The sequence below is a fragment of the Notothenia coriiceps genome, unplaced genomic scaffold (genome assembly GCF_000735185.1).
Source record: "Notothenia coriiceps isolate Sejong01 unplaced genomic scaffold, NC01 NC01_scaffold00004105, whole genome shotgun sequence".
NCBI lineage: Eukaryota > Metazoa > Chordata > Actinopteri > Perciformes > Nototheniidae > Notothenia > Notothenia coriiceps.
Genome location: NW_011336806.1, coordinates 480953 through 495745, shown reverse-complemented (window position 1 = coordinate 495745; position 14793 = coordinate 480953). Strand labels below are relative to the sequence as shown.

Sequence of the window (14793 nt, the reverse complement as noted above, 5' to 3'; positions counted from 1 at the left end):
GTTCCGAATAACCTAGCTTCCCCCACATTTCTTTTTGGTGTCTATCTACGCCGGGATCCTGAGTCGAGGCTAATCATGTTGCTGTGGTCGTGTGTCCTGGATCCTCTATCCTGAGTTCTGGATTTGAGTCCTGCTGCAGTGGAGTGCACCAACTGGGCGTAAGCTGGGCGTAACTCTACGTCCGACTTAGAACCGAAGGTTAAGACCAAACTAAAGTTATGACTAGTGCACCACTTAGACTTAAGCCCTGTATGCGTTGCGCCCGGGTGTAACTTTTACGCCTAGTATGGAGCAGGCGTAAATCGGAAAGAGAGACTAGTATCCATAGTAACGTAAAACAGGCAAGAAGGAAAATAACTATGGCAGTGCGTCTTGTTTACATGTTGTAACAACGAAAGGGCATTAAGACGAGAGAGTCGTCCGTGATCAAACAAACCCACTGGACATCTATTCAGTGAGCTGATTGAGAGGTTTCGTTTTGGCAGACAAGCCCTTTTTTATTTAATCGAGGAGATCTCCCCTCAANTCCCCCCACCCCCTTTATGTCTTTTCCGACGGCAACGTCCCTTTCTGCCGGCGTTTTTAGTGTCTGTCTTGACACACTTGCACTTGTAATATCTTTAGTAGGAAAGGAGTGAGTCATCGTTGCTGATTGTATCCTATTATTATTATCTTTCAGATGTTTTAGACGTTGTATTACATTGCATGTTTCATATTATATCAGGGGCAGGGCGACATAAGTGTAATATATCTTATTATAGAGCATACACCATACCATAAGACCGGACCGTGAGTTGTGGAAACGTGTTGACATACCGTCTTCTAATAAATAAGTTGTGTAATACACATCTTGTGAGCTCTGTTTACAGTATAGATTTTCTCAAGGTGAGCACAGAATCTGCAAACACCTGTATTGGACATTCGCAAAGTAGGAGAGAAAATGGTCGACAAAGTGACGTTCCCTTGATACACCGAAATAGGACCCTATTCACTTACCTACATTATACATTGAAGAAGTATAAACAGATTAATTTCAACTGTATTCATTCACTGCGACACGACAGTACGCGAAGCAACCTATCCTCGGGATTATGGTGGGAAGTCTTTAACCAGGATTTTGAATCTATCCGTGCCGACCGAATTCTAGGAGAACTATGTGGTCGCAACATCATGGCAAATCGCCTGTCGCGCATACAAAAACCTAATCGGTTGGCCGATTGAGTTTGTCATAGGGTCCTATCCTTTTAGGTCGAAGCATAATGGTCCGGAGCCCTCGGTTCCTAATCTTCTAAAGAATTGCCCCGGTAGCCTCTCTTTATCCTCTTGTCCGCTCGATAGAACCACTCAATGGCCGCAATCGATGTCAATTACAATCGAATTGCAGTCTAGTGTGTTAGTGTCGTAACATTTCAATCGTTATATATATCCCGATATTGATTTCATCGTAACTATTATATCATTGCAATGACGTCCTGACAACTATGACTAGGAATATTGTCTTTGATTACGCGTTTCCATAGTCGGCATAGAGCGCAGCGATTTTGTAGGTCCATACTCTTTTATCGATATATTTACAAACAACTATAACGGCAGCATTTACCGAACTACCTTTCGTCCACACATCAGGCCTCCCACGTGTCGACTAACCGTCGTCCATCACTCCTCCAATATGACTTAATCGCTTTAAACTCTGTACACTGAGCTCTGATTGGTCAGCAGGCAGTGCTTTCACTGAGTTGAGCTCTTAGCCTGCAACCTAACCTGCTCCGGGGCAGGTTAGCCGCACAGCATAAGTTACCATGGAGATCTAGCCTGCTAAAAAGAGAACCAGCGTCGTAGGACCGGAAAGCCCGAGCTTTCCCTGAAGTTAGCCGGCTAAGCGAAAATCCAGCTTCGTAGTACAGGCCTCCGGTCTCTTGGACGCATAGGTCCGCATTGTGGTCCGTCATATGCATTCAAATATTTATTTTCAACCTCTTCTGTGTCAAAACTAGCATTCCGATCCATGTTTATTACTACGGTAGACCGGCCACTCTCCCCCATGTCACGCCACACGCGGGAGGTCACGTGGGGAGGCTTTTTTTATGCGGAAGTACAAATGTTTTACAAAAAACACACCAGATGTCACTGTAGTGTATATCTTTTGGAAAATCTAGTGTATACATCATTTTCTTACACATTTATTCACTGGTGTCTCTAACCTGCAAGTTGCTCTTTAAATGGTTTTAGCTCATTTGAAGCTAATGCAACAGCATCTACAATGGTTTGGCTTATTGAAACAAATGAGCCTGCATGTTTCTTGCTGTTCTGAGTTTGTATCTTTTTGGTATATTGCACTTATTCTAAGTCCCTTTAGATAAAAGTGTCAGTTAAAAACAATGAAATGTCATGATACAGTTGAATCCCAATTCGTACAACAACTAATTTCTGAGGGCTACAAGAATAACCACTGTTGTTGTTTTGTTGCCCTTCTTTAGCTTCTGCGCAACCACCAGACATTCCTAGAGACCCTGACTAACTGGGAGCTGATGGTGTGGGCCTCCTCCCTCATCCTCTTTCTGTTACGGCTGGCAACCCTCGGCTCAGAGACAAACTGCAAATACAGCAACTCCTCAGTGCTGCTCACTGAGCAGGTAAGAATCTGTGTCTGCAAAGAGGGAAACACATGGAGTTGCAGGTTATTTCTCTGTGGGTTCAGCCTTGTACAGCAATACTATCGGATGATTTACAGTCGGTATATCATTCAGTTAAAAAATGACCATGACTTTATTGTATTATTTATATTATGTGAAACTGTTCTTGGTTGCAGATCAATTTGTATCTCAAGATGGAGAAAAAACCCAATAAGAAAGAAGAACTCAACATTGTGAACAACGTTTTAAAACTAGCTACAAAACTGATGAAGGTAAGCAATTTGAATGTACCATCAGAGGGGCTTTGTTTGATTTTTAAGTGTAAAATGCTGCATATATTAGCATTCTAATCCTTTCAAAATAAGATAAAGGCAGCACTTTTAGGTTAGATTATTTTCCCCATTGTTTCACTTAAATAATGAAATATTCAGAGTTAGTTTAAAATGTGTTTTTTAGAAAATAAACAATTTTGTAAAATAAAAAATATATAATTCCTCATCCTGTTGACTATGTTAATAAAACTGTTACTTCCACTGACTGAGTTGATGTTTGTTAGTTAAAATTGTTCAATAATTGGTGTTCAGTCATCTCACTTTATGTTTAACTACTTAACTGTCCCTTAGTATTACACTCTAATAACCTCCATAATTCATTCTAGCTTTGACTCATTTTGTAAAGTTATATAACATTGTATTCCCTTTCTCCTCCTAAGGAGCTGGATATACCTTTCAGACTGCTGGGTCTGACTGTGAACCCTCTGATCTACAATATCACCAGAGTGGTCATCCTGTCCGCTGTGTCTGCTGTGGTCAGCGACCTGCTCGGCTTCAACATCAGAGTGAGGGTCTTTCTGCTAAAGTTAAATTACATCTCATGTGTAATTTAGCAATCCCTCTATTGTGAATATACTTAATTGAATAGGCACATTTTCCTTTAGTATTAAGTTATGTGTACAACTCTCATGTTTGTGTGTGAACAGTATGTAGCTGGAGCCCAGAGGCTGTGAGCCTAGCTTAGCATAAAGACTGGGAGCATCGGAAAATAGCCTGTCTAGCTGCATTCAAAGTTCAAAAATACATCAATTAACTTCTCTAATGCTCACTTATTAACTATTACTAGTAGTTTTTTATGGTTAAAACAAAAGATACATCTTGTTAATCCGTGGTACATTTTTGAACTATGCTGAAACAACCTGAGCTAATCGGCTCCTGGTTGTAGTTCCACATTTATAGCACAGACATGGGACTGGGATAGACTCGCTAAAAGATAGTGAATAAGCGTTCCCAAAATGTTGTGCTGTGTGTGTGTGTGTTTTCTTTAAGATTCCTCTAACAAAAGTTGTATCTCCTCGGCTTCATTTCCAGCTGTGGAAAATCAAGCCTTAATGTGAAAAGAGCAAACCACTAACAGTCGGACACTGGATACCAGAAGCTCTGTCCACACCTACAGCGTCTCATCAAAAAAGTGCAAATCTACTGTCTGTTATTCATTGTCTGTGCCTTCCAGCAGAAACGTCTGTCTCTCGAGTTTCATCAGTCATTCCCAAGCCTGAGATGCTCTGACTATTGCTCACACACAATTGCTGGCGGCTCAGTTGGTGTCCATCCACCACGCCACTAAACCAGTGCCTAATGTTTTACCCCTTTTCAGTGTGTCGTTAAATATAGGGGTGATTTTGAGGTCTGAGATCATTTCAGGCATCTGTGGCATCCAGAGGTGTATACGCACAACGAAATGTAAATACAGACCTGGAGTGGATAGTTTATATAGTCTTATTCACTGATGTTTTCCCATCAGTATATTAGCTTGATTTACAGTTAGTTTGTGCTATCTGAAGCCGCTAAATCAAAAGGGGCTGCCAGCTTAATTAAATGAATTTTCATAGGAATTTGATTTTTGTACTGTTTAAAAAGGAAATTTTGTGATTGTAAGAGGGCTTTATTTATTTGGGGGTCTATTTTAGCACTTAAACTTGTAATGGTACCTGTAAATAATGACCACTATCTGTGTTTTGTGTCGATGATTATTGTCAAAGGAAATAACTATGCCAAGTTTTGCTTATAGAAAATACTTGTTAGAGGTGAATAAATGTTTTTATCTACCTATCAATCGTGTAATGTTTCTCTTTTAACATTTTGCCTTCTAAAAAAATCCTATTATGTTGTCTTTTTAATACATTAGAGCTTTACGCGTTTACGTATGATCTATTATCAACGTTACGGTAGGCAAAAAAATATGACGTAGTGGCACACCTCCAGTTTGGAAGGACACCAGCCGGCCAAGGAGGCACCCCAGCTCCAAGGGCAGGCCGAGCAGACCGCCTCCTCCGGCCGCAGCGGCAGGATCAAACTCTCGGCCAGGCAGCTCGAGAGACCCGCGTGCCGACCTTGTCCGCAGAGGCTTGCCGACCGGAAAGACTTGTTTTCCGCCTATCGAGCAGGTAAAAAAAGCAATTTTAATGAGATGCTGTTAGAAACGCGTCCTGCAAGGATTATGTTTGAGTTGGATTATATTGTATATTTCACTTCAGATTAAGTGTCGCATGAACTCAAATCACCCCCGTCAGAGAGGATATCACCGCGTGCTCTTATGCGGCTACAGTGTGTTCAGCCAAAGCGGGGTTTTTGTAAACGGATGATGTGGCAACATTTCATCCTTAACTCCTCTGGCTCATGTTACCACGGATACATAAAGCCAAAAACACATACTATTTGGAGAATGTAGCCTATTGCTATTTGTGCAAGATTCTGTTCTACCAGAGATGCATGGAAGTAATGGATGACATTTATTGTGACTCATCTGTTTCAGATCAGCTTGGATGATGCCCCTCTAAGAAATACATCAAGGGACAGCTGATTTTGACTCAAAAAAACATAAACATGTCGTGCACTCAGATAGACAATGGCTGTTCAAACTCGGCAGAAGCTACGAAAACAGACCTGAGAACCAAGGAAAAGAAATGCTGTAAGTAAAGTCGAGGTTTTACCATTTTACCACAATAATTTGATTTAAACACGTTATTTTGGATGACTGCAGTCAGTCTACAGGTGCCATTGTAATATAAAACCTTGTATTGTTCACTGGATCTATAACACATTTTCTAAATCAACTCCCTGGGACACTGCCACTTCTTCACTAAAGCCTTCTATATTGTAAAAATAGACTTTGTAATCTACTTTATATTTCTAAAGCAGTTTTTATTATTAAATGTTGTAAACATATCTAAACGCTCAATCCTGAACTCTTAAACTTAATTTAAATGAGCTTTCAGGACTTCTGATTGTTGTGATAATACAACACAATACATGAAGACCATCCCACAGTTTTAGATGTAAATACCATGTGTATGAAACCAGTTTACAGGAAGTTATCATGAACCCAAGTTGTTTCCTAGCAACGCAATTGATTTCATACAAATGGGACGATATAGGTATAATCAATTCTCATGGAGAAAAAGAGTGTTGTTTTTTAAACACTGAAGCATTTAACAAGTTCTAGTAGAAACCCAAATATAAGTATGAACCAATGTCTCCTTTAAGACTCCAACCTGCGAAAGATAATGAAATGAAAAGGTGAACACCTGGGCGAAAAAACTAAAGTGTGAAGAAGAAGATATAAAAAAGTGTGACTCCTGTGGTTTTCCACTGTTCTTCAGGAAATTGCTTTTTTCTCTAGGGATGATTTATTTTTAATTTCTTTGGATCCTGTCTGAGACAATTATTTTTGTCCAGTAGAAACATGGCCTAGTTATGTAAGTGTCCTTATCCTGCAAGAATAGACACCATTATTACAACTATTTAATTATGGATTTATCTCATCATTATTTTTCTAAATGAATCTATTAATCATCTTGTCAATAAAATGTCAGCAAATAGTGATTTGTCCATCCCAGTTTCACAATGTCCAAGATAATGTTTAATAATGGGTTGTGTGGTCAGTACAAACCCAAAGATATTCAGTTAAAAATGACGTTAAACACAGAAAATCTCCATATTTGGAAGGCTGAAAAAGGCTGCCATTTTTGCATGAGAAATGACTTTAATTATGAATCGATTATCAAAATAAATAATTTTGTTGTTGACCAACTAATCAATTAATTGACTCATCAGTTGGTTGACTAACATTGGGTACATTTACATTATGACGTCATTTATTTGCTTATTTTTCTTATGCATGGGATTACCATTGAAGTGACCTATGATCTACGTCCTTTTAGCATGGGCCTCTTATATGACAAATTCTCCAACGGTGATCGTAATGATCGGCCTGCCTGCAAGAGGGAAGACCTACATGTCAAAGAAACTCACACGTTACCTCAACTGGATCGGGGTCCCAACCAAAGGTAAGTACAAGACATGTTATGGAAACCTGTTTAATTGTCTTTTCATTTATTCTGACTATATATTAGAGCTGCATGTTATTAGGAAAAGATGCAAAATGTGATGTCGTTCAATTTCGCAAAAATGATATTACTTGCGATATCATATGAAAGTATTTTCAGTTCTGCCTTTCTGCTTCTTTTGGTATACTGCTAAAGTGCAACATGTTTGCTTGTTGAATAAAAAAGAACACAAAAGGAAGCAATGTCAAAAAGAATAGTTACACTGTATTAAAGGTGGGGTAGGTAATTCTGGAGAAACCAGCTCGAGTGCGCTCGAATTTGAAAATACACAGCCAGAAAAAATCTGCCACTTCCTTACAGAGCCCCTCCTCCAACACACACAAACGTGCACATGACCAATGAGGGCACGAGATAAGGGTGTGCACAGATGGAAGGCTGACAGGCAGGTAGGCCATCCAGTCATTTTAGCTGGGCCGGCTAAAATGATTGGTGGTGCTTTTTACAGTATGACACAGATGATGTTTTTTATGGATTTTTTGTAAAAGCACGATATTCATTGCTATCGGGATGTTAAGAGAATTCCATGGAATATAGCAAAAAGTGTATCTCGAGCCGGTTTCTCAAACTTACCTACCCCACCTTTAAAGTGGACCTATCATGCTATATTTGAATAATATAGTGTAGGACCATACCTATATAAGGCATATTTATACTTTTTATTTTTCAAAATACCAAACAGATCATGCATTTTAGCCATTCCTCATTCCTCTCAATTTAACACTGTCTTTGCATGGGCTGATTCTGTGAGAACGGCACCATCTACAGGCCTGGCATATGTACTACAGCGTCTCCAGCGCTTTCGAAGGCAATGTCCGTGGCTGTCTCCTCCTGATTGGTGGAGTTGGCCCAATAGCCGTAGCGCCACTTCTGTGACGTCATAGAAGTGTTCAAATCTGGATCAGTCTGTATCAGATCCGTTGCAGCCCCTTTTTAAGAGATTTGGGTATGGAGGAAAATAGAGAGGGTTGTGTTTTCTGACACTTGGTGAGTTCCCTGGAACATCAGGGACACATATTCATGTATAAAAGACGTACAAAAGTGCATTTTGCATGATAGGTCACCTTTAAGTGCTATTTTCTACTGATACTCTCATTGAACTAACCAAAAATCCTTGAATCGCTGTGATGATTAAAAAAATCATATGAGGTGCAGACCGAAAATAACAATCAAAAACGCTCACTTCATATTTTATACTGTAATTGATATTGAACCGCCAAAGGAATGGAAATCTTCAGATATTCTTGCAATGATGGTCAGAGTATTTTTAGAATAGGAAACTCAATTTAGCAGCAGTTGAGTTGTAATAGGTGAAATTGGTTATTAAAAAGCAACTTGAGGGTGACTTTAAAGATGCACATGTGTACAGATTAAGCCTTTTAATATATTGTTTTCATTTTGCAGTGTTTAACTTGGGCGTGTACCGCAGAGAGGCTGTCAGAGCCTACAAGTCCTATGATTTCTTCCGCCATGACAATGAGGATGCCATGAGAATAAGGAAGTAAGTTCCACTCTAACTAATGTGCTCTCGTCCAGTCATTAGATTGCACATTATATATCTATTAAGGGAAGCTGTAGCAGCTCTACTGTCTGATCAAACATTTCCTCCCAGTCAACATGGCTCTGTTTGATGCTATGCAGCATCTACTGCTGCATCAGTGACTAAGCAGTTTTTGAGCTAACATTCTATAATAAACCAGGGTCTCCACGGTGTTCTTATGACCTTAAACTGGCACTTATCTAAAATTAGTGTGACAGCTGTAAGCCATTGCAGATTTTTCTAAAGTATAGAGAATAAATGTTTCTTTCCTTCATGGTCTTATCCAGTAATGGTTTTTGGAATGGGGTTTGTCCTTCAGGGCTATCAGGAGATTTGTGACAGGCTCCTGACAGCCTTCCAGAGCTGAATCGTGACCTAGATATTAAACAAGCTGCCGCTGTCACTCTGAAGCTGACACAAGTCTGCCAGGCAGCTGCATGGGTTTCAAACCTGAATCAAATAGTAGCTGCAGTCCTTATGCTATTGGAAATACCAGATATGTTGGTTTAAAGGAATAATTTATTTTGTGAAGTTCACCTTTTTGCTTTGGTTCCAAACAGATCCCATTGAGTTAAAGTAATTGTCTAACTGTTTGGGAAATATACTTTATCACTTTTAATTTCAAGAGAAGGATGAGAACATTGATACCACTCTCATGTCTGTTTTAATATAACGTTTTTTACTATTCATATTGTATCAAGTTTTATTTAATCAAAAGGCTACCACCAACAACCTGTTGGCTTAGCTAGGCTTAGCTTACCTTAGCTTACCTTAGTTTACCTTAGCTTAGCTTAGTTTAGCTTAGTTTATCGTTAAGACTGGATACATTGGGAACTGCTTTATATTGATCTTACAGATATGAAAGTGGTATCAAGGAAGGAAGTAGACTAAGCAAATGTTTGAAATATCAAACTGTCTCTTTAAATGAATGGTTCTGTTTTGTTAAAAACATCAACAAAAAACACATCCGTGCATAGGTAAACTAATTCAACCCGAAAATAACTTTTCTTACAAAAATAATAGTCGCCATGAAAGAAGTGCAAATTAAGGTCTATGGGTTATCAATCATGCAACATGTAATTGGACAAATATATTGCTGCTGAGTTTTTGAAAAGTATTTTTATCACTGTTTTAAAAGAAGTACAAATAAAAGAATACACTTTTTTTGAGGTAAAGCGATTTTTAACCGGGAAACAACGGATATCCTAAATTCAAAGATTCTCCAAATAAGACATCCAATTTTCTTTCTGGTCACCAGTTTACTTGATGAGCAAAGTAAGTATTAGATTTGGTGAATGAGATCATACTGAGGCTTTTTATCAGCACTGTTCTCATGTTTCTCCTCCCTTTCAAAGGCAGTGTGCTCTGGTAGCTCTGAAGGATGTGAAGAAGTACCTGTCGGTGGAGGGAGGGCAGATCGCAGTGAGTCCTCTTTTTACTGATATGTTGATCCGTGTCCCTGTCTGCGTTTCAATACATACTAGCTGAAAAACATCCAGAGCAGAAACACATCTGGCATTAAGGCAACCTTAATGTTACTGACAATTTACTAGAGAAACCCCACATTAAACATGAGAAATCTCCTTTGTGATTCCTTTATTAGGTGTTCGATGCAACAAACACAACAAGAGAAAGACGAGACCTCATTCTATCTTTTGTGAAAGAGAATGCTTATAAGGTAAGATTAGCAAATAGTATATGTTTGCAAACGTTTCGTGAGGAAAACATTTTTACTTTCATCAAGAATTCACAATTCATTTTGTTATAGACAGTACATGTAAAGACAACTTCACAGGGTGTCTTTACTATCTGATAAAAAGCAGGTGAATATGTGAGATGGCGTTGTTTCAATGCACCATTACAGGAAGTTTAGCACGTGCTGACCCTGTGAGATGCCCTTTTCCAACAGGTGTTCTTTGTGGAGTCGGTGTGTGACGACCCAGAGGTCATTGCTGCTAATATTCTGGTATGATCTCATGTCACCAGCCAGACATTACGGTTGGACTTGTTGCCTGGGTCAAACCCATAATCTATTCATATTCATACTATCTACAGTGCTATGTGAAAACCACTATGCTCTCTTACATTGTTTGAATGTGCTGAATACCTGTAACAGGAAGTGAAAGTGTCCAGTCCAGACTACCCAGAGAGACACAGAGAGAGGGTGATGGATGATTTCCTCAAAAGAATTGAGTGCTACAAGGTTACTTACCAACCAATAGATCCTGATGATTATGACAAGTAAGGACTCATTTCTTCTGCCTCTTTTTATGTTTTTCAAACATGAATTATAACATTTCAATAATTACTGTTGAAATTAGAAATAAATGAATGTTTTTTATTTATTCAGTACTGTGTCTATTGAGTTGTGTTTTTATTAAGTGTGATTATGTGCATGCATGTAAATGGTCTACAAAGTATAACATCCCAAAGTTCCCTCCAGAGGGAGTTTCTCTCTCGTATACTCCCCCTCACCTGCCTGAAACGCCTCCATTGTGTTCCTTTGTTTACTTCCATAACAAAAGGACATCACTACACAACATCCACACTTTTATTGGCTAGTGCTCCAACACATTGTATGTGATAGGCTAAGGGGCGGGACATGTCTCATTGGTTGACTAATAACAACGGAGCCAGCTAACCAATCAGAGCAGACTGGGCTCTGGTTTCAGATAGAGGGGGAAAATAGGTGCTGCAGCACAGACAGTATGAGAAAATGAAAGACTTTTTTGAACATTAAAGCATGTAAAGATGTCACAGTAGAGGAACAAAATACAAATATGAACCTGAAAATGAGCATACTAGATCCTCTTTAATCACTAAATTGAATATCATTAAATAGTGTAAAGAATGGTTGGTATTGTTTTATATTTCTACTTGTGAAGCACATTTGTGTTTGAAAAGTGCTTAAAAATAAAGTGTGATTGATTGATCTACACAGGGACCTATCTTTCATCAAGGTGATAAACGTGGGCCGGCGTTTCCTGGTGAACCGAGTGCAGGACTACATCCAGAGTAAGATAGTGTACTACCTCATGAACATCCAAGTGCACTCTCACTCCATCTACCTGTGTCGGCACGGAGAGAGCGACCACAACGTCGAAGGCCGAATCGGAGGAGACTCTGAGCTTTCTCCTCGAGGGAAACAGGTTCTCTTTTATAATCCTAACTTAATTAACTGAAAAACCACTCTGTCCTGAAACCCAGTTACAAGCATTTCTTAAGGAGGTATATCAGTGAGATAAGGTGTTCCTTACTGCAGTATTATGAACACCTGAGTCATAACCACAGTTAACCTTCTCTACTTTGTGTTTTCCTGTCGCTATCAGCTGAACATGGATCTTATAAAGCAAATAAATAATTTAATCAATTATTAAGGACATAAATTATTAATGGGTAGATGATTTGAAACCTCTCTCTGTGTCTCCAACATTGCAGTTTTCCCATGCTCTACGAGATTTCATTGAAGAGCATGAGCTGTCAGATTTGAAGGTGTGGACGAGTCAGCTGAGAAGAACCATCCAGACAGCCGAGGAGCTGTGTGTCCCTTACGAACAGTGGAAGATACTCAACGAGATCGATGCCGTCAGTACCCTCATCCTCTAACCTTCAGCAGATTCATTACAGATTCATGTACCTTTGGTTTGGATGGGGAGAAACTTCATTTGCAATGTTTCTCTGAGACATTTTGGTTGGGCATCCTAATGTCCATCACTCAATACCAGTGGTAGAGGAGGTATTCAGTAAAGTACTGTTGGGTAATTTGATTTATGACAAAACATAATATTTTGTTTTTATGTCTTAATGTAAAGTAACCGATAACTACTCCTGTCAGATAATTGCAGTGGTGTAAAACAATATTTCCCTTTAAAAAATAGTAGAAAGTGGCATGAAAATAAGTCCCTAAAATGGGTCCCTTTAGTAAAGTACTCAAGTAAATGTACACAAAAACATTCCCCAAAAATTAAAAGGCCAGTTTCAAAAGATATTGGTCACAGTAAAGAGAGAATACTTCAGGCAATCTAAGGAGATTACCTTTTTTTTGTTAATTTTAAATGCAACCAGTTTCAACCTTGCAATACCTTTTTCAGGGCAAGATATTAAAAACAAATAAAAACCACCTAATACTGTTGATCGACATGGGTCTAAAACATAATGTAAATATCTGTGCTTACAGGTGAATCTAACATTCTTCTTTAAAAAGGAACGACTGCTGTGTTTTTTTTGTGGACTGTATTTAAATCCTGCAGTCATATTGTTGTGAAAGCATCCATTCAGCTTTTTACTTGTGCTTTTGACATTTTGACAAATGCTCTGTTTTCCATATCCAGGGTGTGTGTGAGGAGATGACCTATGAGATGATCGAGAACACATTCCCAGAGGAGTTTGCACTGAGGGACCAGGACAAGTACCATTATCGCTACCCAGGAGGAGAGGTGACCCGAAATAATCCCTCCATGCTTTACTTTCAATACACTGAATTCATCTTGTTGTTTGAACATGACATTTGGAGTGCGGTTAAAATAGTCTTCTCTCTCTCTCTCTTTTTCAGTCCTACCAAGACCTGGTTCAGCGCTTGGAGCCGGTCATCATGGAGCTGGAGAGGCAGGGCAATGTGTTGGTCATCTGCCATCAAGCTGTGATGCGCTGCCTGCTGGCTTACTTCCTGGACGAGAGTGCAGGTCAGAATCACCCCTGTAATGTGAAACAAATTTGATCCTTATATTCCTGACAAATCTAAGTGTATTGTTTGGGCAAATATCAGTTGGGGTAAGTGATATAGATTTGAACAGTTTTGATTATATTATATTTCTATCACATGACCTGTATTCAATTACCTTTATTATGTATTTATCCACACCAGTGTTCTCTATCTGATAGAGAAATACAAATGGTTGACCTATGTTTACTACAAGCCAAGTGCAAGATTGCTCTGTGTGGGATAAATGTTGGCGGCTCCTCAATTGGCCCCTTCTCTATGTTTAAGCTCTTGAGAAACCCCCATAGGATCGATGTTGATGGAATTTGTTAAAAATGTTTGACTTTTTATAATTGTACTTATTTAAAAAAATAAAACATCTGTCCATTTGAATTATTAAGTATTATTACTAACTATAATTACCTAGAAGGTTAAACTACTGTATGTATGTTTAATCGGTTAAACATAAAAATATCAATAATTACATTACAAAAAAGATGATAACATTTTATGCATTCGCTTTCCGCAGAAGATCTACCATATATGAAATGTCCACTCCACACGATACTCAAGCTAACCCCTGTTGCATACGGTACGTCTTTACCTCTAAATATAACACCATTTTCTTTTTTTAAACGTTTTTTATTTATTTAAATGTATTCTGTCTTTTGTTCCAATAGGTTGCAAGGTGGAACTGTTTTATCTCAATGTGGAGGCAGTGAACACGCATCGAGACCGGACTCTTGTAAGTCCCTCTGGATTGAGCTGACGAATCACATTATTATTATTATTTAATTAAGCTTCAAAATATAATAATCCATTCAAATAATGTTTATTGTTAATTTACCCAGTATTAATTCAAAAGTTATCAGCATATTTCAACATCTGAAACTAAGTCTAAAAGGCCCTGTGTTTGTTGTGTCTGCTAGTTTGGTGCACTTCTTACCCTGTGTGAGGCTTTGCTGCTTTGACTCCCTTTTATATATTCCTTATGTTCCTTTATCTTTGAACCTTATTAATAAGTCTGGCTTAAGCAATATGATGAATATTGAATAAGTTGTTTATTTTGGTTTTGTTTGACCTTGATGGAGGCAATGGCTTGTGCTAACTTGCTTGGCTCTGCCCTGCTTGCTTTTTGATATTAAGAATGTTCTTAAGGAAAGACATCTGTATTTGAGCTATTAATCTATTGTTCATCTTTTATTATACTCTCTGTTTGTCCTGTGAAATCAGGGCTGATTTCCTTGATATTTCTTGTTGTGTGATGGAATGCCTTTGCTTAAACAGCATCTGTCACCTAAAACACTTAAAGTTGTCTAACCTGTTGGTGTTGATCCATGTGGAGAAGACGGCTAATTTGCTTGGCTTTGTCCGGTTAAGCCCCCCCCTCCCTGACCCTGGTTCCCTCACATTGATAAGGCGGCTCACACTCTCTCACTCCAGGTAGCGTCTAAGAAGGACCATCCCCTCCTTATACCGTACCTTTTCTAATTCCCTTGTAACCCTTGAGGGACCGTCCTCC

The 14793-nt window shown here is 38.8% G+C and overlaps 2 protein-coding genes across 2 annotated transcripts; both read left to right on the top strand.

The window, feature by feature from the left end:
• The first annotated feature begins 2148 nt into the window (after positions 1 to 2148).
• LOC104942085 (putative homeodomain transcription factor 1) lies at positions 2149 to 4742 on the top strand. The gene is made up of 4 exons (XM_010767283.1): positions 2149 to 2633; positions 2810 to 2905; positions 3346 to 3471; positions 3998 to 4742. Exons 1-4 carry the CDS (start codon positions 2529 to 2531, stop codon positions 4016 to 4018), a joined length of 348 nt encoding a protein of 115 aa, XP_010765585.1. The 5' UTR covers positions 2149 to 2528; the 3' UTR covers positions 4019 to 4742.
• Positions 4743 to 4886: 144 nt separating this feature from the next.
• pfkfb2b (6-phosphofructo-2-kinase/fructose-2,6-biphosphatase 2b) lies at positions 4887 to 14055 on the top strand. The gene is made up of 14 exons (XM_010767282.1): positions 4887 to 5073; positions 5442 to 5597; positions 6850 to 6975; positions 8437 to 8533; positions 9928 to 9994; positions 10176 to 10250; positions 10482 to 10538; positions 10689 to 10813; positions 11514 to 11721; positions 12011 to 12157; positions 12904 to 13008; positions 13125 to 13254; positions 13801 to 13863; positions 13952 to 14055. The coding sequence occupies exons 2-14, from the start codon at positions 5513 to 5515 to the stop codon at positions 14038 to 14040; spliced, it is 1374 nt and encodes a 457-aa protein (XP_010765584.1). The 5' UTR covers positions 4887 to 5073; positions 5442 to 5512; the 3' UTR covers positions 14041 to 14055.
• The last annotated feature ends 738 nt before the right edge of the window (positions 14056 to 14793 follow it).

Coding starts and splice junctions, on each gene's coding strand:
- LOC104942085 (XM_010767283.1), top strand. CDS start 2,529: ATGGTGTGGGCCTCCTCCCTCATCCTCTTTCTGTTACGGCTGGCAACC. Junction 2,634..2,809: donor CAGTGCTGCTCACTGAGCAG/GTAAGAATCTGT, acceptor TCTTGGTTGCAG/ATCAATTTGTATCTCAAGAT. Junction 2,906..3,345: donor TAGCTACAAAACTGATGAAG/GTAAGCAATTTG, acceptor TCTCCTCCTAAG/GAGCTGGATATACCTTTCAG.
- pfkfb2b (XM_010767282.1), top strand. CDS start 5,513: ATGTCGTGCACTCAGATAGACAATGGCTGTTCAAACTCGGCAGAAGCT. Junction 6,976..8,436: donor GATCGGGGTCCCAACCAAAG/GTAAGTACAAGA, acceptor TTCATTTTGCAG/TGTTTAACTTGGGCGTGTAC. Junction 10,539..10,688: donor TCATTGCTGCTAATATTCTG/GTATGATCTCAT, acceptor TACCTGTAACAG/GAAGTGAAAGTGTCCAGTCC.